The sequence below is a fragment of the Siniperca chuatsi genome, linkage group LG5 (assembly GCF_020085105.1).
Source record: "Siniperca chuatsi isolate FFG_IHB_CAS linkage group LG5, ASM2008510v1, whole genome shotgun sequence".
NCBI classification, from domain to species: domain Eukaryota; kingdom Metazoa; phylum Chordata; class Actinopteri; order Centrarchiformes; family Sinipercidae; genus Siniperca; species Siniperca chuatsi.
This window is the reverse complement of record NC_058046.1, coordinates 20,876,137-20,903,692: the sequence shown is the minus strand read 5'-3', so window position 1 is coordinate 20,903,692 and position 27,556 is coordinate 20,876,137. Positions and strand designations below refer to the sequence as shown.

Sequence of the window (27,556 nt, the reverse complement as noted above, 5' to 3'; positions counted from 1 at the left end):
GAGAGAAATTCAAACCCTACATTTTCATCTCCATACAACTTGCACAATTTCTGTAACTAAACCACAATCCAACAAGCACACCCACTTCATGCAGCGATAGGCCAGGTGTGCCAAGATGACAAAGTAGGATTTGAACTTCTCTCTAAAGCTCTCCTTTTTAATATTCTTTTTTAAATTCCTCACACAACTATTTCTGTGATTTTTCGTGAGTACAACAAAGCGTACACCTTTGAGGAGAGACCGAAAGTGTGCGCTGTTATCCCCATTTGTACGATTCATTGCATCTTGCCACTCTTTATGACAGCTGGCCATTTGTAACAGCTATAAACACTTTTGCCTTTTAAACAGATGAAATGTTTTCTGTATGATTAAATTATTGAGTATCATACAACACAGAGTAGCAGGAACTGCAGTAGGAAACAAGGCATTTTCAAATTGAATCTTGTGTCATTGCTCAGCCTGTATCCTGTCAGTGGTGCATGAGGCCCTTGATTTGATGACTACCTCCTGCCCCTCCCAAACTAACCAACTGAGACAGACGAGATGCTTACTGCTGCAGCTCTTTGACCCTGAGCCAAGAAGTATTGATTTTCCTCTAAATGGGATGAGGGGAGATGGGAGAAAGACAGAGAGAGCAAGAGAGAGGAGGAGAGGCAGGTGGCCACAAATTCTGTCAGAAGAGGCGTCAGAGAGAGAAGAAGTCAATCAGGAATTTGAAGAGAAGGATGGCACAACAGCATGATTGTACTGTGCATGTGTGAAGACCTAAAGAGCATGGCTCGGGTCGATGTGTGAGAGTGAAGGAAGTTTGGAGGGAGGGAGAAAGGAGGGTGGGGTGTAAAAGATGGCGGGAAGGAGTTAGGTAATAGGAGAAGAAGGGCTCCATGTCAGTGAAAGACAAAGGGTCATGTCCTGTGGTGTGTGGAGGGGACGGACAGATGGATGAAGGAAAAGAAAAGATACAACACAGCAGCAATAGCTCAGTAGTATGGACAGGCAAGGTAATTATACCAACACTTTTATAGTTTCAGTTGGATTTACGCACTAAAATCTTTCAAAACTGTGTCTAGCTGCCAAAATCCAGATGGCAGAAACTGGATTGAGTTGATAAAAATGTTTATACACTCATACAGCACCGTGCTCTAACCCTGCAATTGGTGGTGGCTCAGCCTGAGAGAAGAATCCTGCTCAGAGAATACTGCCACGTCCTCTGCATATTTTTAGGTTATATTCTCTTAATATAATCTACATAATCTATATAAGATAATCAGAGCATCAGTCAAAGATAAAGCAGTAAAGATCAGTGCTCTGTGATGTCCCTCCCTCTCTGTCTGCGGCTTGTGTGGTTGGTTTGGCTTCCTGGGTCAGGAGCCAATAGGAGTAGGAAGCAAAATCAGGAAATGGTCTGCACCTGAGTAGCCTGGGCCTTAAGGTATGGTCACATTAAATTTCCCCGTACACGGCCCTGAAAAAGAATGTGATGACATGGCTCTAACGCAGCCAATACATAAATATTGAACAGAACACTCACAAACTGTAAAGAGTGTGTGAGAGTGACACAACAGTTTATACTCTGGTAGTGTGATAATGTACTAAAAACACGGAGGAAACACACTAGAGTAATATCTTCTCCATTTTCAAACACAGCACATCCGTGTTTCTGTTGGCCGACTAAGCACATCTGCTCGGTCAAGGTTGAACAAAAGTGAACAGCTTGCGAGTTGGCCGGAGCAGGCCGGATATCATACTGAAACAGGAAATGCACGCTTGAATTTGTCCGTTGCAAGCTTCAATAGAAGTCAATGGGAGACGGAGCAAATATTCATAGGATGGAAGTGTAAGGGGATCAATTAACATCACTCTTTTCTTCCTTCCAGGCCTCCGCCAGCAAGTCTGAGTTGAGACGTTTTGTTTGAACACATCGCACACACTGCATTAATGACTGATATTCCCGACCATCTTATTTTAACTAAGAAAAAATGTAACTAAGTTTACAGTAAATCACATTTTCAAACCTTTATTCATGTGTGACGTCCGTTTTTGTCACTTACTCTGGGCCAGTTTGTGACAGCTCTTTTTTAGTAAACATGCATATACAACAGTATCTGTCTAACTAGTATTTATCAGCTAAACAAAAATGTATTTTATATAGGGTTAGTGGATTAATACTACAGTAATTTATATTGTATTCTAATTCTTTTCTTAGATTAACATTATTATTAAAGCACAATTATCAATACTGTCACCATTTGTTAGACTGATATATTGTTTTTTTTTTGTTGAATAACACCTGACTCCCACCTTACTTCTGAGACCAAACCTATGCCCTTGTCATTATCTCTACCAGACACACACACACACACATACACATACACACACACACACACACACACACACACACACACACACACACACATGGTTTTACATCTCTTCTGTAATATGTACTTCGATTTGTCTTACATTCACCCTCACGATTTATGCTTCAATCAGATAATAGGTCGCAGTGGAGAGTGTCAGGAATATCAGAGAGAAAAGGCGACAGAGAAATACGATAACATGCAAAAAATGTCATGAGGGAAACATTAATACCCACAGTGTTGTGTCCTGGGGAAAAGGCCTTAAAATACCAACTACTCTATGCTGCTTCATTGGGTTTTTCCTGGGTGTTGCTCTCTTCAGCCACATCACCTCATAAGGGGAAAAAAACCAGACCCTACTCTTAAACCCTCTCATGGGGAAAGAACTGAGCCAAGTTCAGCTGTGAGCCAGGTGTCAATAAGCCAGCTGATAAAAGGCTTAATTGAAATATCCTTCACCCTTGTTATACACCTCACCACTATGGCTACATACTCCTACATAATTTCTAAATAATCTCCTAAAAAATCTCTCTAGAATATGATGGTCTTATGTACTCTATTGCTCAATACTGAGTTCTTAGTCAGCTGACTGTTCTACATCATAAAAGTTTTGAATTAAGTATGCATTGGTGTTTTGCAAATAATCAAAGTTTAGATTAAAATGTAGAAAAAACTGTGAAATAATGCTAAAAATATGAAACAACATAATGGACACACGCTGTATATACAGGGTTCCCTGTCAAATTGCAGCTGGTGTAGCAAAGCATGAATGTGCTCGACTTTTACTTTTGAGATGTAACCACTGAACATTAACACACACGCGCATAGGAAAATGTACAAATAAAAGCTTGCATGTGCACACAGACGCATACAAGGACTTGAACAGAGACAGACCCCTGGGAGCCGAACAAATAACTTCTAATTGAGTTTTTATTAATGATAACACAAGCTGGGTCTATGACTCTGTTTCCGTGAGGTCACAAAGTGCACCTTCCTCTGTAAAACACAAAGTCAGACACATGGACACACAGACACACACAGGCATGGTGGTAAACTCAGGGAGGATCATGGGAGGGGTATTTTTAGCATGCTGCGATTGGTGTCTCCAGGGAGACAAGACTGATGGAGGGACGGGAGCATCAGCTGCTCAGTTAACACTTTCTGTCTGAGGGTTGTGCATGTGCATGTGCTTCTTCCTACACAAGGGAGACCCCATGTGACTTTCCAGAGGTCTGTGTTAGGAGGACATTTGTGTGTGTCTGCTTGTGTGCGTGCAGGGTAAGTAACATCCTACCATTGTCTGTGGCCGTCTCTTCGTATTCATTGGTGGAGGGCAGTGCAGGTACCAGCGGTTCCATGTTCATGATGAGGTTTTTATGGCTCAGAGAGTTAAAACTTCGACTCTGACCAAACTGGGCTCTGAAAACACAAACATCAACTACACTGACTGCTTTGTGCGTTACGTTGAGAAGTGTATTGTCTCGCATAATGAAGGCATGTCTGCTCCAGATGTTTCTCTATTTTCACTATCTATCCTTGCACGTTTTGAGCTCCATAAATTGATGATTATTTGATTTTTTCATGTAATATCCCTCAATAGAAGGGTATTACTGTAAATAAGTAGGCAATAACTTCAGTTTTAATAACTGTTTTCTATCTGTGTGAGAGAGTGCAGGTGATTTGTCCTTACCTGCGCACCTCTGGTGGCTCTCTCTGAATCTTAGAGCTGGCTTCTATCACCTCCTTGGCCACTCTTCCGCTAACAGGGAGAAACACACATTCATTGCAAGAAAGACAAAGAGGTGCAACTGCTGTAAAAATACTGTAATTTATCTTTTTCCATGTTACATTTTTCAAATCTCAATGACAAATAGCTTTACAAAATAAAAAACTGAACTGAAACAGCAACAAAATAATTTTTTAAAGCACTGACTGAGGCAAAGGCCACAAAAGCAGCTAACAGGTAACATTGACAGGTCATTACTGTGCAGAGAAGTCTATAAAAGAGTTAATCATTTCTTGTTCTTAATTGACACAGACATACTTGAACTCCTCAGGCTTCAGTCAGGCTCATATTGTGTTAAAAAGACTTTTTTCCAAACCTGTATGTGAGTTAAAACCTTGATATCAGTTTTCAAATTGAAATCAGGAGTCTGACTGATAGGGCGATGCCAGAAGAGAAACGTATGTAATTTTTCATCTATGTTTTGCTGTTGTTTCTCATAATCAGTGCTGGATCTGTCCTGCTCAGCAGGCAGTTTCCTGCCAGCAGGGTCAGTTACTCCATTAGACTGATTGTTGGACTCTGACCACTCTGTTTCAAGCCAGCAGGCTCCACCATCCCACCCATTAGTCTATTGTTGCTGAGATTGATGGTTAGGTTGTAAATTAGAGGGTAAAATGACACATCTGGGGTGGTAGGCATCCACAAGGGACATCAGTACAGCGTGCTGGCAAATGTGGGCCTACAGTATGCTAGAACATGCTTTATGATAAACAGTAATTGGCTGGTCCAACACAAGTTTGATGAAGATCTGATCTGCTCTGCTTTATGAAAATTGCCTTTGTTCGTGGACCACAAATCTCTTCTCTGCGTGCATTTGCACAAATGACCAATTCCCATATTTCAGAACAAACTCCACCATATGCTATTACTCATCGTTGAGCCCTTAAGCCAAACTGCTTTAGCTAGCTGATGAAATGGAGCGGACTGAAGTGTAAGCCTGGTAAAGAGCTTTGTCTGAGAGGAGAATCGGGGCTGACATGGCTACAATAACAGACTTATGTAGAGGCTTTCCTGTGATATTAGAGTCAGTAAATCACAGAGACCAATACCAAGCTGGATGTAGGTGCTGATGTACAAAGAGGAGAAGCAGCATGTTGATGGGCTCAAGGTAAATCAGCATGTGTGGTATGTACATTTATGTACATTGAGATTTTAGTCATGCTTACTGGCTGAAATAAATGATTTATCTATAGTAATCTACTGCACAAAAGTAAAGTATAAACTGTGGGTGAATTTTAAAATCTCTCAAGTGGATGAATCTGACTGTGTCTTTGTATCTCCCCCTGCTGTCATTGGTTAAATTCCCGCATCAGGTTCCCCTTTTTTCTTTGTCTCTGTTCACACATATAGATCCTGCTTTCTTTCCTTTAATACATGTTAGCCTACACATCTTTTACAGTCAAAATTGTCATTGTATTATCTGTAAAAAACTAACTTGAATACCGTCTCACCTGTATCTGAACCTGCTGCCTTTGAAGAAGATGTTACTGCTAGAAACTGTCTTTATCTGACTTGACTTCGCACACCTATCAGAGAGAGGGACGAAGAAACAAAAAGAGATGCAAATATAGAACTTCATTATTACAAAGCACATGAGGCACAAACACTGAACAAGTCATTCTTCATTGGTTTTTGTTTTTGACTGTAACATTAACCCTTACCACAACACATCTACCATATTCTTTTAGGTAATGTACCAACAGTGAGTGGCTGGCAGTGAGTTACTGTGTTATACAGACTAGCCTCTCAGTAAGCATAAGAGGAGGTGTTTTAAGGTGTACCAACTTTATGCAGTAGGTCAAACCTTCATGTTTGGTTCAGCATCATTTATCATGCGAAACCAAACTCCAGAGCAGCAGAGATGGTGCCAGAGTGCTGACACACACCTCTGCTCTGCTTAGTGTGTGTGAGAGACAGAGAGAGAGGCCGTGTGTTCTCTGCTTGGCTGCCATTTACAAACTCAATTCACTCTGATTTGATTAAGCTGGTCTGATGCTTGTCTGACATCTGAGATGACATCCACTCCCTCTCTGTCCGCCTCTCAGAGACACATGAGCTGCTGAATTCAATATCCAGAGTTATACAGGCTAAGGGCTATTAACAGAAAGCTTTTATGACTTTATAAACTTGTCCTTCTTTTGTAAGCTTTCTTACATGTTATGTAATTCAAACAAGATGACACACAACTTGTGGGAAAACTGGCTCATTGTAGTGACAAATAAAAGAGTGTATGGCAAATATAGTAAAGGAAAATCATATGGAAATATTTCAAAACTAAAATGCGTTAAAAAGAAAGTATGAGTGAACAGTGAGGGGAAAATACGGGCTGCAGTAAAGAGGGAGGGGTGGACTTTCAGAGTGATTGACAGTGTGGAGGAGGAAGGGCACTGTGAAGAAATCTCAAAGCATCCTCCAATTCCTGAGTCAAACCTCTGGAAAATCTCGTCTCCTCCAACCTCACTTCTCCACATTAAATCTGACCAGCTGTTTACAGCTAGCGGTCCTTCTCATCCCGCTGCACACCTTCTTCACACTGCCTCCTTTGTAGTTTGTTATCACTTCTTGAGATGAGATGGGTGTTGTCTCTGTTCATTATTTCAGTCTACCTTTGGACTCACATGAGTTCCTGTCAGGTTTTTAATGCATATTTTCACGGATTTAAAGTCCATTTATAATCCAGGGTGTTGTGTTTGTCTTGTATGATTTTCTCCTCCTTTTCCCTGAGGATACACAAGTCTTGAGAGCCCAGAAAATGAGATCTGTCAGTTGACAAAACAATCTCACCACAAAATCCACTCAAGGTCCACGCTGTTCTACAGCTTTCTGCTTTCTACATTTTCCTCAGCAGGTAGAGTTGCCCTGCTGTCCATGGATTTTCAGATGAACACTTTAGGGACTTCTTGTCCTTGTTGGTAAGGCTGCAATTTAAGATTATTTTCATTATCGATTAATCGTTTGTAAACTGTGAAAAGTTTCAGAGTCCAAGGAGACATCATCAAATGTCTTGTTTTAATCAGTTTACTAGCTGGAACTAGGCAATGTTTAGCATTTTTGCTTGAAAATTGACTTGTTGAATTTACTGTTGATCAACTAATCGATTAATCAACTAATCGTTTCAGCTCTACATGTTGGCTTAAAGATTGAGACTGAAAGTTCATTCTGGACGTTGGAAACAGCAGTTGTGAAACTTGTGAAACTGATGGGTGTCATAGTTTGGAGTTTTGTCCTGTTTCCTGTTTAATTTTGTAGTGTTCTCCTCTCCTCGTGTGTCTTGTGGTTTTACTTCCTGTCTTTGTTTGCTTTCCCTCCAGTTTGGATTGTTGGCCCCGCCTTGAGTGGTTGCACCTGTGTCTTGTTGTCTCCCCTACCTAAGTGTATTTAGTCTGGGTTTTTTTCATTGGTTCAGTGTCAGTTTGTCTTTGTGAGTTGTGTGTTAAGTGTTTTAGGTCTTCACCAGTGTTTCCTTGCTTGTTTACTGTGTACCTTGGATTTTCTTCCCCCTCATGGATTTATGTTACCTGTTTACTATCTGCCTTCCTGCCTGTTACCTGTTTGCTGCTTGTCTACCTGCCTGCACCCCTGCCAACCAGTGTACCTGCCTGCCTATCTACCTGTATCTGCCAGTAAGTTCCTAAATAAACCATTCAAGTTATCGTTCTGCTTCCTCTGTCTGCGTTTGGGTCCAACCCCTCGTTTCCCCTGAGTTCCCTGCTTGGCAACATGACAATGGGGATGTTTTGAGCAACTACGTACATAAGGAGTGTGATCACAAGTCTGACAACTTCCTTATCTGTTGTGTGACTATCAACTCCAATATATTGCTTTGCTGATATTCCCACTTTACCCTGACTGAGGCAAAGAGCTTATTCATTTAGTTTGCTGGTAACCTTGCATTCCCCATGACCACAATTCAGGCTCCAGTCTCTCACTTTCGCCTTCACCCCAAGCTTGTTTCCATTCCTGACATGCCAGCAGTGTGATAGTCAGTCAATATTCAGAGCGACGGCCTCGGAGCAATCAGCTGCTTCACAGTGAAGGACAGCAGCATATTGCAGCAGAGCCATACACAGAGATGCAGGAAAATAAGGTGACAATAGTGATAATGTGCTAAAAATCAAAGTGGAAGACAGAGGAAAGCTAATTTTAGCTGCTTGTGAGTGCTAAAAAGGACAAAAGGAAATTACAGAGGTATAAAACAAATTTTAAAATAGATTATATTTAAATATATTTAGAAACTGCTGCAGCAATCACCAACTACATCAGTGCTATCTTTGTTAAAGATATGATAATTCTATGTTCCTCAAGTTAAGCTTAACACCCATTTTGGGAATGGTAACTATCTTATTAGCTATAAATTCATATATTACCTAGAAATATTAACTATTCATTTTGTGGTGGAAGGGACATTTTGGGATGGAATAATGCTGCACAGTCTCAAGTGACTCAGAGCAGCTCAATACATTTCCTTGATATGTGTGTGAGTGTGTGACGCACTTGTAAAAGGCTTGGTTCTCCACCCCGCACTTCCATAAGTGCTTACACGCTGCAGGGGTCGAGGTGTGAAATGTCAACACCAGTTTCTTCTGCACAGAAAAGGACAAAGACAGACAGACAGAGAGAGAAAGACAATGAGGATCAGAAATTAGATTATCAAGACGTGTGAATAAGGACAAGAGAAGTGCTGAACACCTTGAGAGGGAGCTGTGCAAAATGCTGACCCACAGACCCCAAGGCTGTAAGCTTAGCAAGATATAGTGATTTGCCCACAGTGTTCAGCTGTAAAAAGGGCTTGTAGCTTGCAGAACATGGGTCTTTAATGGACTAGGAGGAGGGATATATTCCTGTAAATGTCGAGTTTTCAGTCCTGCATGTCTGGTAAGGTGAGATACCAGATCAATGCTGCTCTACAACAAGGATGGAGGGTGAGCGAGAGACGGAGAGTGGAAACACTGAGATCAATAACATGGGAGTGAGTTACTGTAAAACAGTAACGACCATGGTATGCTATACCTATACACTTTATTTATTTTAAAAGAAAATAAGACTAAGATTGGGACCTTGAATCATGAACTTGTCTAGAAAACCTCACCACACAGTTTACAGCTGTGCACTGATCCAGTTTATTTCCTTTCCTAAAGTCAGCTATATTGCTCAACCCCCTCAGTGTCACACATTAGCTATATTAGGTATGTAGTTGTGATTTACACACATGTGCTGCAGTGGCCATGTGTGTGTGAAAGTACCAGAACTGCATGTCAAAATATTATTAACGAATTGTCTTTCGTCCCACTTTGGCTGACATGCAAAAGTGCTTAGCATGACATGACATTTTATGATGCTGATTTGAATCTGAAAAGATACATTTACATGTACTAAAGTATTACACAGAGTATTTAGGAGTACCAACAACATTTACAGAAATAACTTGCATCTTGTGTTTCCAATACCTCAATCAACGATATACACTAATTTGCTAGCTAGTTTTCAACAGCTATCCCCTGGTGTAATGTTAAAACCTTTTAAATTAAACATTAACTTTTTTTTCCTAAGATAAAAGATAAACTGCTGTTTGAAAATCCATTTGAAGCAAGTGTTACAGTAATAAAGCCATGAAAAGTTGCCATCAGCGCAAAGTGGGACAGTTACATTAATGTGTTCCAGACGAAATAACAGAGGTGAGGGCAAAGAGTGAAATCATGCAGTGACCTATCACACAGTGGAAGACTCAGAACAGACTACACATCAATACACGATTCAAAGCCTGATAAAATGCAGTGAAAGATCTTCACAGAAATGATGTAAATATATACAGTATACACACACTCACACACATACAGTGGTGTGCAAAAGTGTTTGCCCCCTTCCTGATTTCTTTTTTTTGCATGTTTGTCACACTTAAATGTTTCAGATCATCAAACAAATTTAAATATTAGTCAAAGATAACACAAGTAAACACAAAATGCAGTTTTTAAATGAAGGTTGTTATTATTAAGGGAAAACAAAATCCAAACCTACATGGCCCTGTGTGAAAAAGTGATTACCTCCTAAACCTAATAACTGGTTGGGCCACCCTTAGCAGCAACAACTGCAATCAAGCGTTTGTGATAACTTGCAATGAGTCTTTTATAGCGCTGTGGAGGAATTTTGGCCTACTCATCTTTGCAGAATTGTTGTAATTCAGCCACATTGGAGGGTTTTCGAGCATGAACTGCCTTTTTAAGGTCATGCCACAGCATCTCAACAGGATTCAGGTGAGGACTTTGACTAGGCCACTTCAAAGTCTTCATTTTGTTCTTCTTCAGCCATTCAGAGGTGGACTTGCTGGTGTGTTTTGGATCATTGTCCTGCTGCAGAACCCAAGTTCGCTTCAGCTTGAGGTCACGAACAGATGGCCGGACATTCTCCTTCAGGAGTTTTTGGTAGACAGCAGAATTCATGGTTCCATTTATCACAGCAAGTCTTCCAGGTCCTGAAGCAGCAAAACAGCCCCAGACCATCACACCACCACCATATTTTACTGTTGGTATGATGTTCTTTTTCTGAAATGCGGTGTTACTTTTACGCCAGATGTAATGGGACACACACCTTCCAAAAATATCAACTTTTGTCTCGTCAGTCCACAGAGTATTTTCCCAAAAGTCTTGGGGATCATCAAGATGTTTTCTGGCAAAAATGAGACAAGCCTTAATGTTCTTTTTTCTCAGCAGTGTTTTTTGTCTTGGAACTCTGCCATGCAGGCCATTTTTGCCCAGTCTCTTTCTTATGGTGGAGTCATGAACACTGACCTTAACTGAGGCAAGTAAGGCCTGCAGTTCTTTGGATGTTGTTGTGGAGTCTCTGAATGGCTGAAGAAGAACAAAATAAAGACTTTGGAGTGCCCTAGTGGAGATAAGTTGAGCAAACTGTTTGCGAATGTTTATTCAACATCTGTTGCATAATAGCCGAACCTTATATGGATTCAGATGTGAATTTGATACAGCATTCTAGTGAGGCTGACAGACTATGGAGTGGCCTAGTCAAAGTCCTGACCTGAATCCTATTGAGATGCTGTGGCATGACCTTAAAAAGGCAGTTCATGCTCGAAAACCCTCCAATGTCGCTGAATTACAATTAACATTAACACTTTTGCACACCACTGTACAAGATCAAAATTAAGTAATTAATATTTTTTTCAACACGTCTGACATTGAATACATGACATGGACACAGTAGATTATGATGCATAATCTATAACTTTTACTTTTAGGTTTACTGATAATGGAGCTATGAAGCTTATTTTGATAATGAGGCAATGGGGAATAGTTGCACAGGGATACTAATTGAAATTTCAACCATAGAACTGAATATTTTTTATCAACAAAGACTCAAAATAACTGTTAAATAAATAACAGAAAATTAATAAACAAATTGAATAAGCTAACAATGCAGACAACTTTTGTATAAAACGATATATAACAAAATGACACAAAACAACACTGGACAACCAAATAATGAACACAGTAAAAGATGAAAAAGGTTCCTCCAATCATAAAGTGAGGTGAGAGCAGGACTGTGGGGAGAGGCATCAAATTCAGGATTTAAGTACAACAGTGTTTTGTGCTGCTATTATTACTTGTATTTACTCACCAGTGATGACTATGTTTACACACAGAGAGAAGAGACAGAAACACAAAGATAAAACTGCATCTTCATCCATTCATGAGTTGCCAAACAGACAAACAGGCAGACAGACTGACAAGTTAAGCAGAGATGAGAGAGCTGGTTTGAGCTTCTGTAATGAAGAAAATAGTTACGAGACTGACAGACTGATTGATTGGTAGATTAAAGAGCAACCTGGCTTTAACTACAGTAACGACCATTTTCAAGTATTTTTAAGGCACCTCTGACTGAATCTATATGGGTTCATGTGTGTCAAACAGCAATATGAGACTATATAATGTGTATGTATATGTATGAGGCATAGTGCACCAAAATCAGTGCTCAGAATCTACCACAGCTCTGGACTGGATGACAAACATTGAGCGTACAAATGAAACATGTGTCCCAAATGCAAGACAACTGTTCTTGTTGTATTTTAACGTTTTAATTCAGTATTTGCTGTCTATGTCAGTTTCAAGCAGAGATGTCATGTAATTTATATTTGTCAAAGACATCCTAACATGGATGTAGTGAAGGAGTCTCATATTTGGGCCACAGTTGACACATAATGTGAGTAAGGAGGTTAGTCGTAACACACCCACCATCCTGTTACAGTGAATCCTGCCTGTTAAGGAGATCTGAAACAGCGACACACATATACAGTGTGTGTGATGGTGGACAGGATTACACAGACAAACAGTACAGTTTCATAGCACATTTATTGGATGTAACCATTACACGGATGAAGGAAGGAGGAAAGAGAATAAAGGATGTGCAGTACACTTGAAGGTCAAAAACACGGAACGGAATTCAAATGAACACTGACAGTAACTGTGCATCTACATCAAAGTCATGGTCTTTTTTCCAGAAGTACCGAACTCCACAAATGTTAGAGGTTGGGGATCTAACAGGTCAGCATGATGATGACGACTCTAGTACGACTACATAATTCATCATCATGATGGAGGAAAATACACAGCACATTTTATTCTTCATTTTTACCCTTTAGAGCAGAAAGTGCATGCAGGACACTGCACTCACCTCTTTCTGAATCCCGATGACGTAAAAGGTTTTCCCTTCGAACTTCAGCTTGCTAACATCAGTCCTGCAAACAACCATGATGTTATAACTTAAAAAAATTTTAAATTAAAAAAATATCTATATGCTCAGGGTTAAAGATAGGCTAAATGATTAAAAAAAACAAATGTGACTTAATAGCTGAGTTCAGTGTTTATGAAACTAGAAGAAATGTCTATTGTAAAGTCAGAAACATGTAAAAAATATATGATTAAAGGTGGTGCCGTATGATTATTTTTTGTTTGGCAAAGCTGTTAGTGTCCTTAAAGTCATGACAAACAATATTGTAAACACTGAGTTTTACAATTTAAGTTTGTTTACATCTGCACCTATTAAAAGTGGTGTTGAGTACATTTACTCAAGTACTGTACTTTACTTCCATTTTATGGCATTTATACTTCAGAGAGGTAAATATTGTCTTTTTTTACTCCACTACATTTATTTGAATTTCAGATGTAAATTTTCATCAAAGCATATAATCATTTTATAAAATATGATGCATTGTTATAGATTAAACTACCCAAGAGTACACAAAGCAGTTAGAAATAGCACCACCTTGACCAGCTGCAACATGAAATGGCCACAAACATTAATGCATCAGTAATAATAATCTAATAACATTCATAACAGTACAACACTCTAAATGGTGTCACTCTGCATAATATGTACTTTTACTTTATGTAAGGTACATTTTGCTGTTAATTCTTATGTACTTTTACTTAAGACAAACTGTGTATTGCTTCTTTTACTTAAGTTAAGGATCTAAATACTTTTGCCACCACTGCATATTAACAATAGATGCTAAAAACTGTGTATATTTTTAGTTTTTACAACATGGTGTAACAGTGTACCAAACAGTTACATGATGCAGCTAAATGTTCTCACCAAAATCCTGCAGGAGATTCATCAAATTATTGAAGCAAGATAATCATGAGGTTTCATTGACTTTAACTTCTAATATATAGGTAATATAGTAATTTAATAGAGGTATCATCTGATGAATCAGAGTAACTGATTTGTTCAGCGTGCAAAGGAACAAAGCTCTGCCATGACAACTTAAGTCAAAGACCATCATTTTAAATTGCTCCTAGTACATAATATATTGAGCTCCATTTGAGATGAAACATAGAGAGTGAGAGTGTGTTATGATTAGATTTGATAGAGGCTACACATTCAATTTCCATTACAAGTTCAAGGATTAGGGACAAATTTGTACCATTTGAGTAGGTGGATCCTCTTGTTTCCCTGGAAGACCACAAAACCTGTGGCTGTGAACCCGAGAAAGGCTGTGGAGCCTGTGAAATCCTACACACACACACACACACAAACAAACATGCGCACAGACACACATGTAGAGTGAGAGGCATTAGGGGATACAGGTGGATTAACAGCGGGGAGGCAAGTGGGCCATCAATAATCTCCATGGTAATGGCACCTACTTAAAATCACTTGTTTGTTTCAAACTTCATCGCCCCATAGAGAACAGGTAGACTCAGTCTGATATGGTGACGCAAAATGAAACCAATATCAACTCCAGAGTAAGAGCAGAACACAATATGTTCCCGTCATTCTCCCACAGCGTTGTTTATCATCTGTAGACCTCCTTTCCTCTGCTGCGGTGCCTCTCTGTATCTCTCTGTAAATCACTCTGTGTTCCCCACATTTTCTTACTTACTTTCTCTGATTCTTGATCTTCACAGATCTGCAAGTGCAATATGACACAGCCATTTCCTGCAAACCAAATTAAAAACAGCCCCACTGACAAGAGTGAAGCAGATATAGTGGATTCTCTCCAATAGACAGAATTTAAATATCTCGTTAATCTGCGTAGCATGCTTTGATATGCCTGTTCATGGGAGAATGTCCCTATTTTACACTCTGACTGGGCGGAGGATGAACAGAGAGGGTGAGAATGAGTGAAAAGCAAATGTAAAATATTGCTTTTCTTTATCAGATTCAATCTGTTCCATCAATCACAATAGTACAAGAGAAACACCAAGAAAAATGTTTATGCAGTATTTATATCACAGTAGACATTTAAGTGTTAACTATAAAGACTTCCAATGTTAACAGAAAAGATGGAGTCAATGACATTGACTTGCTGAAGAAATGATTTTTCTGAGAACTATCAATAAGAATATTAATTCCTCAAAGTGATGGTTTCTGTGCAGACCAAATTTCTTTTGTTTACCAAAATAACATTGCCAGAGGGGCAAATGTAAACGAGCCACCTCTCTGACTTAACTAACAGACCTCACAGGTTTGCTGCTGTCGGTAAAGTTAATCATGTGTATAGTTGTCTGTTTAATGTGCAAATGAAGGGCAAATAAACAAAGTGTAAAGAGGACAGGTGAGTATATGTATGTGTGCAATTGGCACAGTCACTCTCTCCAGAATTTGTACTTCAACACAACTACATGAACAACTTTGGTGAGTATTTACACCTATAAATGAATGGCTGCAACTGAAAGAAGCTTTTAATCAATAATGATGCCAAAATGATGTTTTGTTCACTATTGGCAGACAGTGACAACAGAAAGAGTGACTTCGTACTTAAAAGACAGATCAGAAAACTGTGCTCATCCTGAACATTTACTGTAACTGTAAATGTTCTTGAACAATAACTGTTATAACCGTAACCAGAAGTTTCACTATCACATAATCAGAGCAACTGAACAATGACTTTATCCGTTATCAAATGGGTTAAACATTAAGGCCATCTGTGTGGAAATTATTATATACAAGCCATTATGTTTAAAGGCATTATAATATAGTATACTTTATACATACATATACCGTACATGCTGTATATACAGAGAGAGGGACAAAGGTGGAGACATGAGGTGGCGGCCTTCTAAGACAGTGATATATTTTTCTGTATATTATGATCAAGAAAATGCAACATTAATCTGAGAAAATTGCTGAGGCGTGGAGAAGAAATTGTGGCGACATTAAGAAAGAGATTTGCATCACTTTGTTCAGAGGAACCTTGCCAGTATCAACAGCACGAGGCCTCACAGCCAGAGTGGATGAAAGTGTACATTCTCCACTGATGTTACCTTGCATGGGTGAGGGTCAACTCCATACGTTTCGAGGCTGTGAGCCCTTTGGAGCATGCTCAACTCCGCTAATGCAGCACACTGGCCCCTGAAAGAGAGGAGAGGAGAAGTTTATTTAAAAATCAACACATTGATCACATTTTACACATTTTAGCACCAAAAACGAATTAAAGTCATTACATTTGGCCCAGTGTTTGATCATCTGTTAACATTTAGCAGAAACAGACATTTTAACAGAGGCCCAGTGTTCAGCTTTACTTGCTCATTAGTCTAAGTGCTACAAAGTCAAGAAACTGAGTGATGTACAGTGCTACTCACCCTGGTGCCAGACAAATAAATCAACATTAAAATTGCACACACATACATCTGTCTACATGCACATAGAAACCCATTAAAGTACTGCTTGACTATGAAAGTACCACTCACAGACACACACAGCCCACCCCACCCCATTTGTAAACCACCTTTCTACGGCTCAGTAGTAATCTACATGCTGTTAATCCTGTCTGTCGGACCCATCGGGGTAGGCAGAGGGCACTTAGCATCATCTGCCTCTGGGCTGTGGGAAATGAAGGCTTTGTCTTTGATGTTCTATAATCGCTGTACGTGTGACGGTCACAAACCTAACAACATAATTTATGAGCTGCAGCGATGATAACACAAACAACCTGAGAGAGGGGGTTTATGTATACATTCACACATATATTTATATCTATATATATGATTATGATTTAGGAACTTATTCTGAGTGCAGAGTGAATAGTAAGACTAAGAATGCAACAATTAATTTCAATCAATTTCAATTTCAAAATATTTTAATCTTTTTTACTGTCATATTTATGCAGAAACCTCTGGGTGCATTAATCATCTCCTCGTTTAATTCAACTTCTTCCTCGTATTGCATCTTATTCCACATCCTATTTCTGTGTTTACAGATGTTTATTGTGTCTGTGCAGTTTTCTTTGGACCTAAAAGCAGGGCGTCTGATCACATGCAGAGGAATAAGGATACACAGAGGATGAACAAGAGGATCTAATTTATCAGGTCTAGGTTTAGCTCATATTTTTTTAATCAAAATTTAAATTCTGAAAATCTGCAGTAACAAACAAGGTGTCCAAAACAAGTTTGACATAAATAATACATGCTCATTTCTTTGCAAATTAATTTATATGTTTATTTACTTTCAACTGAATCTAAACTGAAATACCTTCTGCAATGCAATGAACCACAAGTCTCTGGGTATCATCCAATTTTGTTTCTAGCCAGAACGACAGAAAGCACTTTATTGTCTGCAGAGTAGAAAATTGTCTCCACAGCATGTTTTGAAAACACAGATCACAGGAGTGAGCATCCATGCCTGTCACCGAAATCAAACAGTAATCTGATAACAAAGATGCAGCTTCAGACAACAAACAACCCCACCAGACACACATAAATACATCTCTTTTACCTGAGCTCGTTCTTGTGTATTTCTATAATCTTCCTCTCCAGTTTGAGGGATTGTTTAGGAAACAGCTTGAAGTCTCTGATGTAGTCTGACGGGTGCTCCTCTGGATCGTAGTCCCCGAGCTCAGCTGGAGACAGATGGTGATATCAGTGTGAAAATGGTCTAAAAAACAGGTTAAAACGTTGTGTGTATGTGTATATCTGTTTTAAAGGAACAATACAAAAATATATAAATATATAAATGCAGTCAATTTACCATAACATTTTGGGAAATGCACTTATTTGCTTTGTGGTGGAGAGTTAGATGAGAAGATTGATACCGCTCTCTGTCTGTATAGTAAATATGACACTGGAGCCAGCAGCTGGTTAGCTTAGCTTAGCATAAAGACTGGAAACTGAGGGAAAGAGTTCGCACTATCCAAAGGTAACAAAATCCACCTTTCAGCACCTGTAAAGCTCACAAATTAACATGTTATATCTTGTTTAATCTGTACAAAAACTGAAGTCTAAAACAAATTGACGTTTTATGTGGGGTTATATGCCGCACTATGTCTTCGTTGGGAGCAGTAACTTCCTGGAGTCTCTGCTGGTTGCCTGGCAACTGCTTAGAGCCAGATGTCTGGTAGATAACGACCTGTAAAATGGCGAATTGTCATTTTTAATCTTTGTTTTTTGTACGGATTACACAAACGAGCGATATAGCATGTTAGGTTAATTAGTGAGCTTTAGAGGTGAAGTGGATTTTGTTACCTTTGGACAGAGTCAGGCTAGCTGTTTCACCCTGTTTCCAGTCTTTATGCTAAGCTATCTGGCTGTTTGGTGTATTCAACGAACAGATGTGAGAGTGGTATCAGTCTTCTCTTCTAACTTTCCACCAGAGAGAGAATAAGCTTATTTCCCAAAATGTTGAACTATTCCTTTAACATCTGATTTAACAGATTTGTGTCACCAGCAAATTTACTGGTTGTTCAAGCCCAAACAAAGGCTCATTACATCTTTAATTCCACAGGATACTCATAAGCCTGATAGATAAATATTTTCTTTATTGAATCCAGTACAAAGTCCTAACAGACACTAATTTCTCTTTTAAATCCGTTCTTAATTAGCAGTCATAATAAAGGTTAAATCAAATACTTGCCTGGAGTTTAATTAAACAGTAATCCTCAACCTATTCTCCAGCTCTATAATCAACACCCTGACAAAGCGGGACAGGGACCTGCCCTCGTTAATCAGAGCAGCCAATGACACGCTGCAGACACACTCTGGGTCGAGATAACACAGCCAGTCACACTCTGCTCTCTGGGGATATGAGCCAATCAGCGAGTGCTTGCAGAGTTCAGTGATTTGTGTACCAGCCAGAAGGGTTCATTTATATGATACAGCTCAGCTAATTCCACTCTTAATCCACATTAAAGCAAGTGGCTCCACACTGTGATTCAACATTGAACTATTATTGCTAATTAACTGAAGAAAAAAATATGACTTATTCCTTTTCCCAGTGGTCCATCTCATGGAGTTTAGGATTACCAGTCTGATGACTTGAAATGTAGCCAGTTAATGAGACAGAGACCAGACAAATCAAGTGATTGGTTTGACTGCCAAAGTTAGTTTGATGCTCTTTAGCTGGTTGCATTAAGCTAGCTCTTCCTTCAGACTTAGCCTAGTTATGACATGACAAAGTGTTAACTAAGTGGAGATTTAATGTTACACATCACTAAATCAAAACAGGCTGCACCACACAAACTACTTCTTACATAGAAATGAGTTGTTACTAAATATTTACACTGTTGTGAAACTATAACAACCAACCGACAAAGCTAACGTTAGCTTGCTAATATGTGACCTGTTTGGATTGAAGAGTAAAAGAGATAAAATGAAATATGGTCGACATATCAGACCTGACACTTGATCAAAATGCTGTTTAACAATGATGAATTGTGAACTAGGAAGATTTTTCCGCTAAATGCTAAAAACATCAGACTAAATAACTAGCAAAATAGTGTTGGTTAGATTATCATAATTTGATATTTACCACTCATTCCACTATTTTTGTCAGTTATGTTACAGCTTGTGTTGCTACAGTGACTTCCTGTTTACATTACATGATTTGATTGCTTTTGATTGGACTAGACTACAGATGTTTCCTAGCTGTGATATTTCTTCAGATTCAATGGGTTAACCCAAATGAGTAAATCACTAATTTAATTAGTTGTCACTAAGAACTTAGGGAAGACTCTACACACAACTTAGTAATGGATTTACAAATAGCTTGTGCAACCACAGACTGTATATATAACTCATATATACATGCTATACATATACATAGGCTATATATGTATATATATATATATATATATATATATATATATATATATATATATATGGGTGATCTGTAACTAAGGTGGCATCTGATGTCAGGTGTACTTCTCTGGGGTTGTTCATATAAAAAAATTGAGACTGAAATTAATCAAGCCATGTGCAGCAACCATACTGATATAAAAACATCTGTCATGACTCCTCTAACATGTTGGACAAGATACTTACAGTAAGATAAACTGGATTGAAACAGAAATTAAAGTACTGAAAACTGTGATACAAGCAGTACGAATGTGCCAGGGGCCATCACAAGTGTCATGTCAACTGGTGTAAACTGTGCATTTTAAGTAATGTTTGAAAATGTAGCAAAGCTCAGAAAATAAACAGGAAAAACCTACTCAATCCATGTGTAAATCTTAAAAATCAAATATAATAATTGTTAGCTGTAACATGCTAAATCGCCAGAAGAGTCACACAGTCAGTAAATCTATACCAAATCCACAGGTTGTCACTAGGCCTCACCCTGTACAATGCAGGCTCCCAGATATGCAGCTTCAGCAAAAGGACAGAGGAGACGACCGTGGTAGATATCTCTCTTCAGCTGGAGGTACAGAAGGTACCTTGACACACAGACACAACACATACACAGTTAAGAAGACAGAAAAACTGACAATGCCACTTAGCCTAAATGTGCTTTACATTTGTTACTCAAATTGAAAGTTTATTTAGTAAGGCAGCGTATGGCTGCAGTACAGCAGAAATATGTAGAAAATTTAATGTGGATGTGCATCATTGGTTATCCTTACTGCAAGTGTGAATTTAGTATTTATTTTGTAAAATGAGTCTTAATTACATGACTTACAGTAAACGCACACATTATGAATGAGAATCAGTACTGTTGTCTCATCATCATAATATCATATTATCTTCACGTTAAATTTTTCCAAATGGTTAAAGGTAAAATTTATAAAACCAATATACGCACTTGATTTCATAATGATGTAGCTGTGTTACTATGGCACTTAGAGAGAGTATTACTATGGAAACAACTACTATACAGCAGCGACTGGTAGTTACTATGGAAACGGCTTCAATGGAGGCAAGTTTAGCCATGCTGCTGATACGCTGATTTGTCTTGTGTTACCAAGGAGACGAGAAGTGACAGTGGTGCTGAACCTATAGGGACTTGTGTTGCCATGGATCCAGATGAGTTTCCAGAGGAGACGAAAACACCTCACCAGTCAACTGACTCATTAAACTTGTTTTCTAACTCAAGCGAAAGAAGCAGCAGAAGGAAAGCATGAAAGATTGAATGGAGTGAAAAGCCTGCTGCTGTAGCTAAATAGTTATATTTATAGAGTCAGTCTGTAGCTGCATGGAGGTTCTTCAAATTGGCCTAAAAAACACATCTATCTATATTTACATGACCTTCTCAGTTGTGGTTAATTTTGTATTCCTTTACTTCCTCGTCGCATGCAGAGATTCCTCCTATCTCTGTCTTCTTCTATTTCCTTCCCTGAACTCTTGTCTCGATGTTACAGTCACAGTATCTTTTACATGCTTCTTGTTTTATGTCACAAGAAGTTCAGTCTGTCCTTCGTCTGTATCTCCTCTGTGTATACAAAGTCACTTTTCTGATTTAATCAATGAACAGAGTATATATAGAATCAGCTGTCATAATGACTACATAATGCTGAGTCTCATAAAATGTATTCCAACTTTCTCTAATTTGACCCCTTTTCTGTCTCCACTCGTGACTTTGAAAAAACGCTTTTTTTCCTTCCTCTCTACTTTAGTCTCTTCTGCTCCCACTCTGTGTTTTATTATTCACATTCTCATGTGCTGTATGAGGTTTCATTTGTGTAGGTCAGATGTGCTTTGACTGTACATGGGATCATCAAGCAGGTTACGTTTATGCAGAACACTTTTACAGCTGAGCTAATGGTCAATTCTTCCAAATAAGAAACTGGCAGATTTTTTTTCAATCTTATCACCAGGCAAAAACATCAATTTTTGACAATTCTGTAAAACCTTGGATTACATTCAAAGTGGATGTTTTTAAAATTCTTGCTTTCTGCAACATTTGTGCATGGAAACTGGTTTATGTTAGGTAAAGATTGTGGTTATGGTTAATAAAAAGGCAAAGGCATTTGTAAGTGATGAGACTTGAACTGCAATCTCCTGCATGAATGTCAGACCTCTTCAACCATACTTTCTGCCACTCTATATAAAAAGTACACTACTACTTGTGAGGTGCAGAATTACCTAATCTGGATGTGATTCCTAAGAATACTGGGTTGTTTTTTTCATCTCTTTGATATTTGGAGGGGGAAAGTAAAGTTGAGGAGAAAAATGGCAGACTTCAAATAACATCCTGCAAACTGGAGCACATGCAGCACACACACATTAGCATAATCGTTTTTGGATTTTGATGATGAAAATCCCTACCAAATAAACTTGATATTGATCGCTCCATTGGATTTCATCTCTGACTGCAATTCCTTCTGAACTTTCAAAACTGAACTTTAACTATGTCCACTCCAAACTCATCAGTAGACTGTTTTTAGACAAGCTAATCAACAGAAATGGACATGAGGACTACATAAAAATGCAGTCCCTTCAAATTGTTGAAATGCAAGCAGAGGGAAGTAAAAAAAGATGATAAATGAAAAATCTAGAGAGACAACAAAAGCTGAAGGAGAACTCAAGGAAGGAGGAAGCTGAGAAACAGAGAGGAAAGTTTTTATGACATTGATGATGCACAAAAACACCTTTAAGTAATAAAAGTTGCAGAGGACAGGGAGACATGCCAATATGAGTTGAGAGATGTGGAGAGACACCTGAGGGAGGAGAGCGAGCTGTGATTATGGGGAGGAAGAAGGAGGACAGAGAGAGACCAACAGACAGGAGGGAGGAGACACCTGAGGGGTGAAATTATGGAGTGACAGAGTGGAGAAATCTGAAAAGGATGGACGAGAGAGAGGGAGCAAGATGGAAAAGCAGGGATAGAAGGAGGGAAGAGAGAAATGGTGATCTTTAGAGAGGAGCAGAGATGGTGAGACATTACAGCTCAGATGGGATGGAGAACACGAAAACAGAGTCCCTGCTGAGTGAGCATCTCTAATTATCACTATGCCTGAGAGAAGGTGTGTGTGTGTGTGTGTATTTTTGGGGGGAGGAAGGAGAGGGGGGATATTATAACGTTTGTATACCAGATTTTCCACAAGTTGGACTATAGCGCAGTTATTAAAGCAGAAATGTATTTTTTTTCGTTACATCTACCAAACAAAGGTTGTTTTAATAAAGTGCATATATGCATCTGCAATGCAATATATATCACTAAGCAGCCTATTACTGAAAAAAGGTACATAGGTGATAGCCAGCCAGCAGCCATTTTAAGCTCTAACGCTCATTACACACTGGAAAACAAAATTGTTGGATTGATGAAAAATTGAAAGACAACTTTCCTATAGCATATTCACATGCAATCCCCATAAGTATGCGTTGCCAAAGTCATTTCCACCTGAGTGGCAAACACAACAACATTTAGCATCTGCAGGGTGCATTACTGTAACACAGGATAAAAAAACAACAGTGAGAATTGTAAGTGTCAATTTTAAGAGCTGCTGAGCAATCAACTGCACAAACAGATAAAATATTGTATTTCTGAATCTATTTAGAAAGAATTAGTCCTAATTAATCCTTTTAGGCTAAAGGCTAAAGAAAGAGAAGGAAATAGATCCCTGCAATTTGGTGAAAATTAGCCTTAGATTTGTGGTGGCAAAACTTGGATATTATGTGTCAGGGATATTAATTTTTTTAAATGACAACAAAACACCTCTGTGTTTCAAAGGAATACACGAGTCTCTGCTGCATTGTAAATTGTTACCTGGTGAGCTCCTCCTTGATTTTCATTGGCTCGTTGGGGTAAAACTTGACCCGGAAACACATTGTGTACGGCTGCTGAGCTGCTGAAGACAAGAGAGACATGAACATGAGAAGAAAGTTTAGAAGAGAGAAGAAATTAGAGAAGAAGAAAGTGAGGAGAGGCAGAGACAGAAAGTAGTTTGAGAATGCAAAAGTGAAACAGAGAAATGAGAGAAGAAACGTAGAATAAAAGTAGATGGTTTTAATGAGGAGAGGAGAGAGATAAATGAATAGAAGAGAGAAGGGGAGCAGAGCAATGAGGATTATGTAAAACTGAGAAAAAGAAGTTGGAGACAAAAAAAGAAATCACAGTATGCCTCTAATACTGATTAGTCATTTGATAATTACAGTAATTACTCATCACACACACACACACAAACACACACACACACACACACACACACACACACACACACACACACACACACACACACACACACACACACACACAGAGTCAGAAATGAAATGCTTTAGGACTCAGATCAAAGGAAAGAAATAGATCCCAGTTCAAGTGAGGCACTTTGTGTGTGTGTGTGTGTGTGCGTGTGTGCAGCTGCTGCGGGAGAGAATTTGAGCTTAGTATAGTATTTAAATATGCATGGTAACATATATACACACACTTACGTAAGTGCGCGTGCACGCGCACACACACACACACACACACACACACACACACACACACACACACACACACAGTCCACGATAGGCTGTGGGGTTCGGATCAAACGACAGCAATGGCTTAAACCCCCCCCCCCCGGGGTCTCACAGATCTCACAAATTTGCATATAAACACACATTCACGTACACACATGAAGGTACTAAAATCAATGTCCATCATTCTGATGTACAGTTTATGTCATGATATATGTATATAGAGATGTTTCATTTACACTTCCTGGCCCAATTCAGATATTTTTTATTTTATTTTAAGTTCTTTCAAAGGTCTAATGTGACCTTGAAACATTTTCATATCTATGTAAAGTAAAATTCTTGACCTCTAAAGGTCATTGTGATTCAGTTGGAGTGTATTATTTTTATTGGGAACATGTAAAAGCAACTATACAATAACCATATTGACAATACAAGGACATGTATTCCTTCTTTTTTTCCCATCAGTCTTTTTAAGAAAGAGATGGGAAGCTGGAATAAGTGCTCCGTCATGGGCTTCAGGCTCCTCCCACTGCTCTGGTTGACCCTCCAGCCCATAATTTACACTGTATTTTCATTGTATGAATCAGGTACTAATAAATGACTTACAAGTACTTATTTGTAAGTACAGTGGAAGAAAACAAGACTATGGGGAACAAGAGTGTAACAACTGGGCATTTTAGGGGAAGAGATAAATTAATTATACTATAAATTAAGTATCTTTGTAAATACTGGATAACTACGGGGTACAGTGCACTGAAGTTTGGGAAAAAATAGGCAACTGATATTCGGCAGAACCTACAGTATAAAACAGTTATGGCATGGCAAATCTTGGGATAATGAGGGACTTGTTTGTATTCACTGTGCTCATAGGTTAAGCTTATGTCTGAAGTGAACTCATGTACACATGTGGGTTATTTGAGTGTAAACACGGGAATCTGATACAGATTAGTTTCAAAGCAGATGCTAAAGTAAGATGCAAAATAATCTGATAATAGGCAATGATTCCAAAGTGGGCATCAAGCATAAACTAAACAGAGAAGGAAAAAAGGAGGTGGCAGAAGAAGAGGAAGAAATCATCTAACATGGGACCATAAATCTTTACAGAGTGGCCTCACCACTCTGTCTTTAATGTCGGGATCCTCTGCGGTATTATCCAGCTATGAAAAACAGCACACATCTACATAATACATGCTGAGCAATATGAAAGACGCAATCCTCCCACTCACTCCCAAAGAATTTGAGATGCTTTTTTTGCTCAGGCTTAAGGGACCAAGATGCTTTAAAAAAAAAAAAAGGTTTTAGAGAAAGTGAATTGACACAATAGTATGCACACACACAAATGTGACGCATATGCGCATAGACGCACAAAGAGAAAATAAAACACAAGACACCCATCCTAATTTGAGAGTAAAAACTGCCACAGGGAGAAGTGATGTGTCAGTACGACTCAGATCTATTCAACACTTGTCCTCCATCCGTCTCTCTCATCTCAAACTGTCTCTCCAATCTCCTCTTTCTGGCAATCTGACTTCTTTCTTTAGCTAAGTTATCTATCACTGTCTCCCCTCTCTCCCTTCTGCATTAGCCCCCCACACATTTCCTCTTAATCACTCTTTTCCTCCCATTCTCTCTTCCTCTATCTCTCATTCTAATTTTCAATGATCTCCTCATCCTCCCCCCTCCTGTCCTCTCGCACATGTTCTAATGAAGCAGAATATGCGCTGCTAATAGCTCCTTTATTAATTTATAGCGGTACAGAAAGAACAGGACAGTCATTAAAAGGGTGGGCGAACTTTAGACACAGACACATTTTTGCTGATCACACAGGCAATTGGCCAAATGTAGACGAAAATCACGCTGAGAAATCCTGCAGGAAAGATTCAGTTTCATCAGAAGTTTGATAGAAGAATTATCTAAAATCAACAACAGTAAACTTGAGGATTTGGTATCAGTCCAATAAATTGAAAGACTGAGGCAATTTTTCTAGACTAGATAGAAAAGTAACAATGTGATAGAAGAGATAGAGGACGTGGACACTAAGGTGCATTTGTTTGTCTCCCACACCCATGTATAAAATGTGGCTGACAAAGCGACATTTGTTTAAATTTTTTATGAAGCAAAGGCAGAATTATCTTACCTTGTTCCTTCAGTTACTTCTTTCCAGGAAGGGAATAAAACATTATGGCAGCTGTGGCTTAGAGGTAGAGCAAGCCGTCCACTAATTGGAAGATCGGCTGTTCGATCAAGGCTTCCCTCAGCCCACATGTCAAAGTGTCCTTGGACAAGATACTGAACCCCAAATTGCTCTGTCAGTGTGTGTGTGAATGATTAGTTTCTTTGTTCTGATGAGCAGATGGCACCTGCAGTGTGTGAATGGAGTGAATGACATGTAGTGCAGTCCATTTTACATTTGTCTCTAGAATAAAGTGTCTCTCGCAGTTCACACAGTTGAGTATTTCTGTTTTATGCTACTTTATACTTCAACTCCACTACATCTCAGAGGCAAATATTGTACTTTTTACTCCACTACATTTATTTGACATTAGTTACTAGTTACTTTGCAGATTTAGATTATTAATGCCAAATATAAATTAACTAATAAATAATGATGTATTGTTATAAATTAAGCTACCCAGCAGTATTTAAAGTAGTTGAAATTAGCCACACCTTTACCAGCTGCAACATTAAAGGAATGTTCACATTAATGTATCAATAATTATAATCCATTAATATAATATATATGATTCTGTAATGGGCCATTCTGTATAATGAGTACATTTACTTTTGGAACTTTAAGTATATTGTTATGCTAATTCTTATTTACTTTTACTTAAGTAAGATTCTGAATGCATGTTGATTTGTTGTAGAACATAAAGAAAGTAGTTCTTATCTAATATGTGTCAATCAGAGGCAAACATCAAGAGGGAAAGGAAAAGCAAACGCAAGAAAGTTGGTGTGCTACAGAGTAGCGGAAAACTGTGACAATGGTCAATAGACAATGAGTTTACCCTTATCCCTGAAGTAGCCTTTTGTTTAGTGTTTGTCAGCATCTACATATTAACCCAAATGAACTGATACAAATGCCAACCTGTGAGGGAGATGCAACAGGACGGCAGGCCCGGCTCCCACCGCCGACCTAAAATAAAGCAACACCACTGTAGAAGAGTCAAATGTACCGGGGCTCAGGTGAAATCTGCTTCCTTTCATTGGTGATGACCAATAACAAGCAGCATACTCTCGCTGTATGTAGCTGGTATAGGCTCGTAGTTAATTCAGTACTACCTGTTCGATGAAACGTG

General features: G+C 38.8%; 1 protein-coding gene and 1 long non-coding RNA gene across 7 annotated transcripts in view; one reads left to right on the top strand and one right to left on the bottom strand.

Moving 5' to 3' along the window:
* The window catches only part of frmd3 (FERM domain containing 3), a 58,607-nt gene that overhangs the window by 13,164 nt on the left and 17,887 nt on the right, over positions 1-27,556 (bottom strand). Inside the window, exons 4-15 of one of the 6 annotated variants that reach the window (XM_044197014.1) lie at positions 23,569-23,650; positions 20,202-20,299; positions 17,368-17,491; positions 15,918-16,005; positions 14,075-14,163; positions 12,823-12,886; positions 12,384-12,419; positions 11,770-11,778; positions 8,638-8,726; positions 5,595-5,669; positions 4,048-4,116; positions 3,652-3,776 (exon numbers count right to left, since the gene is read on the bottom strand). In XM_044197014.1, coding sequence (XP_044052949.1) covers positions 3,652-3,776; positions 4,048-4,116; positions 5,595-5,669; positions 8,638-8,726; positions 11,770-11,778; positions 12,384-12,419; positions 12,823-12,886; positions 14,075-14,163; positions 15,918-16,005; positions 17,368-17,491; positions 20,202-20,299; positions 23,569-23,650 — 948 coding nt within the window. The remainder of the gene's footprint in view (positions 1-3,651; positions 3,777-4,047; positions 4,117-5,594; positions 5,670-8,637; positions 8,727-11,769; positions 11,779-12,383; positions 12,420-12,822; positions 12,887-14,074; positions 14,164-15,917; positions 16,006-17,367; positions 17,492-20,201; positions 20,300-23,568; positions 23,651-27,556) is intronic. The other 5 variants (XM_044197015.1, XM_044197017.1, XM_044197018.1 and 2 more) reach the window with 5 other exon arrangements.
* Positions 5,685-23,195, top strand: LOC122876538. The gene is made up of 3 exons (XR_006378084.1): positions 5,685-7,766; positions 20,184-20,295; positions 20,828-23,195. It is a non-coding gene; the product is annotated as an uncharacterized LOC122876538 (long non-coding RNA).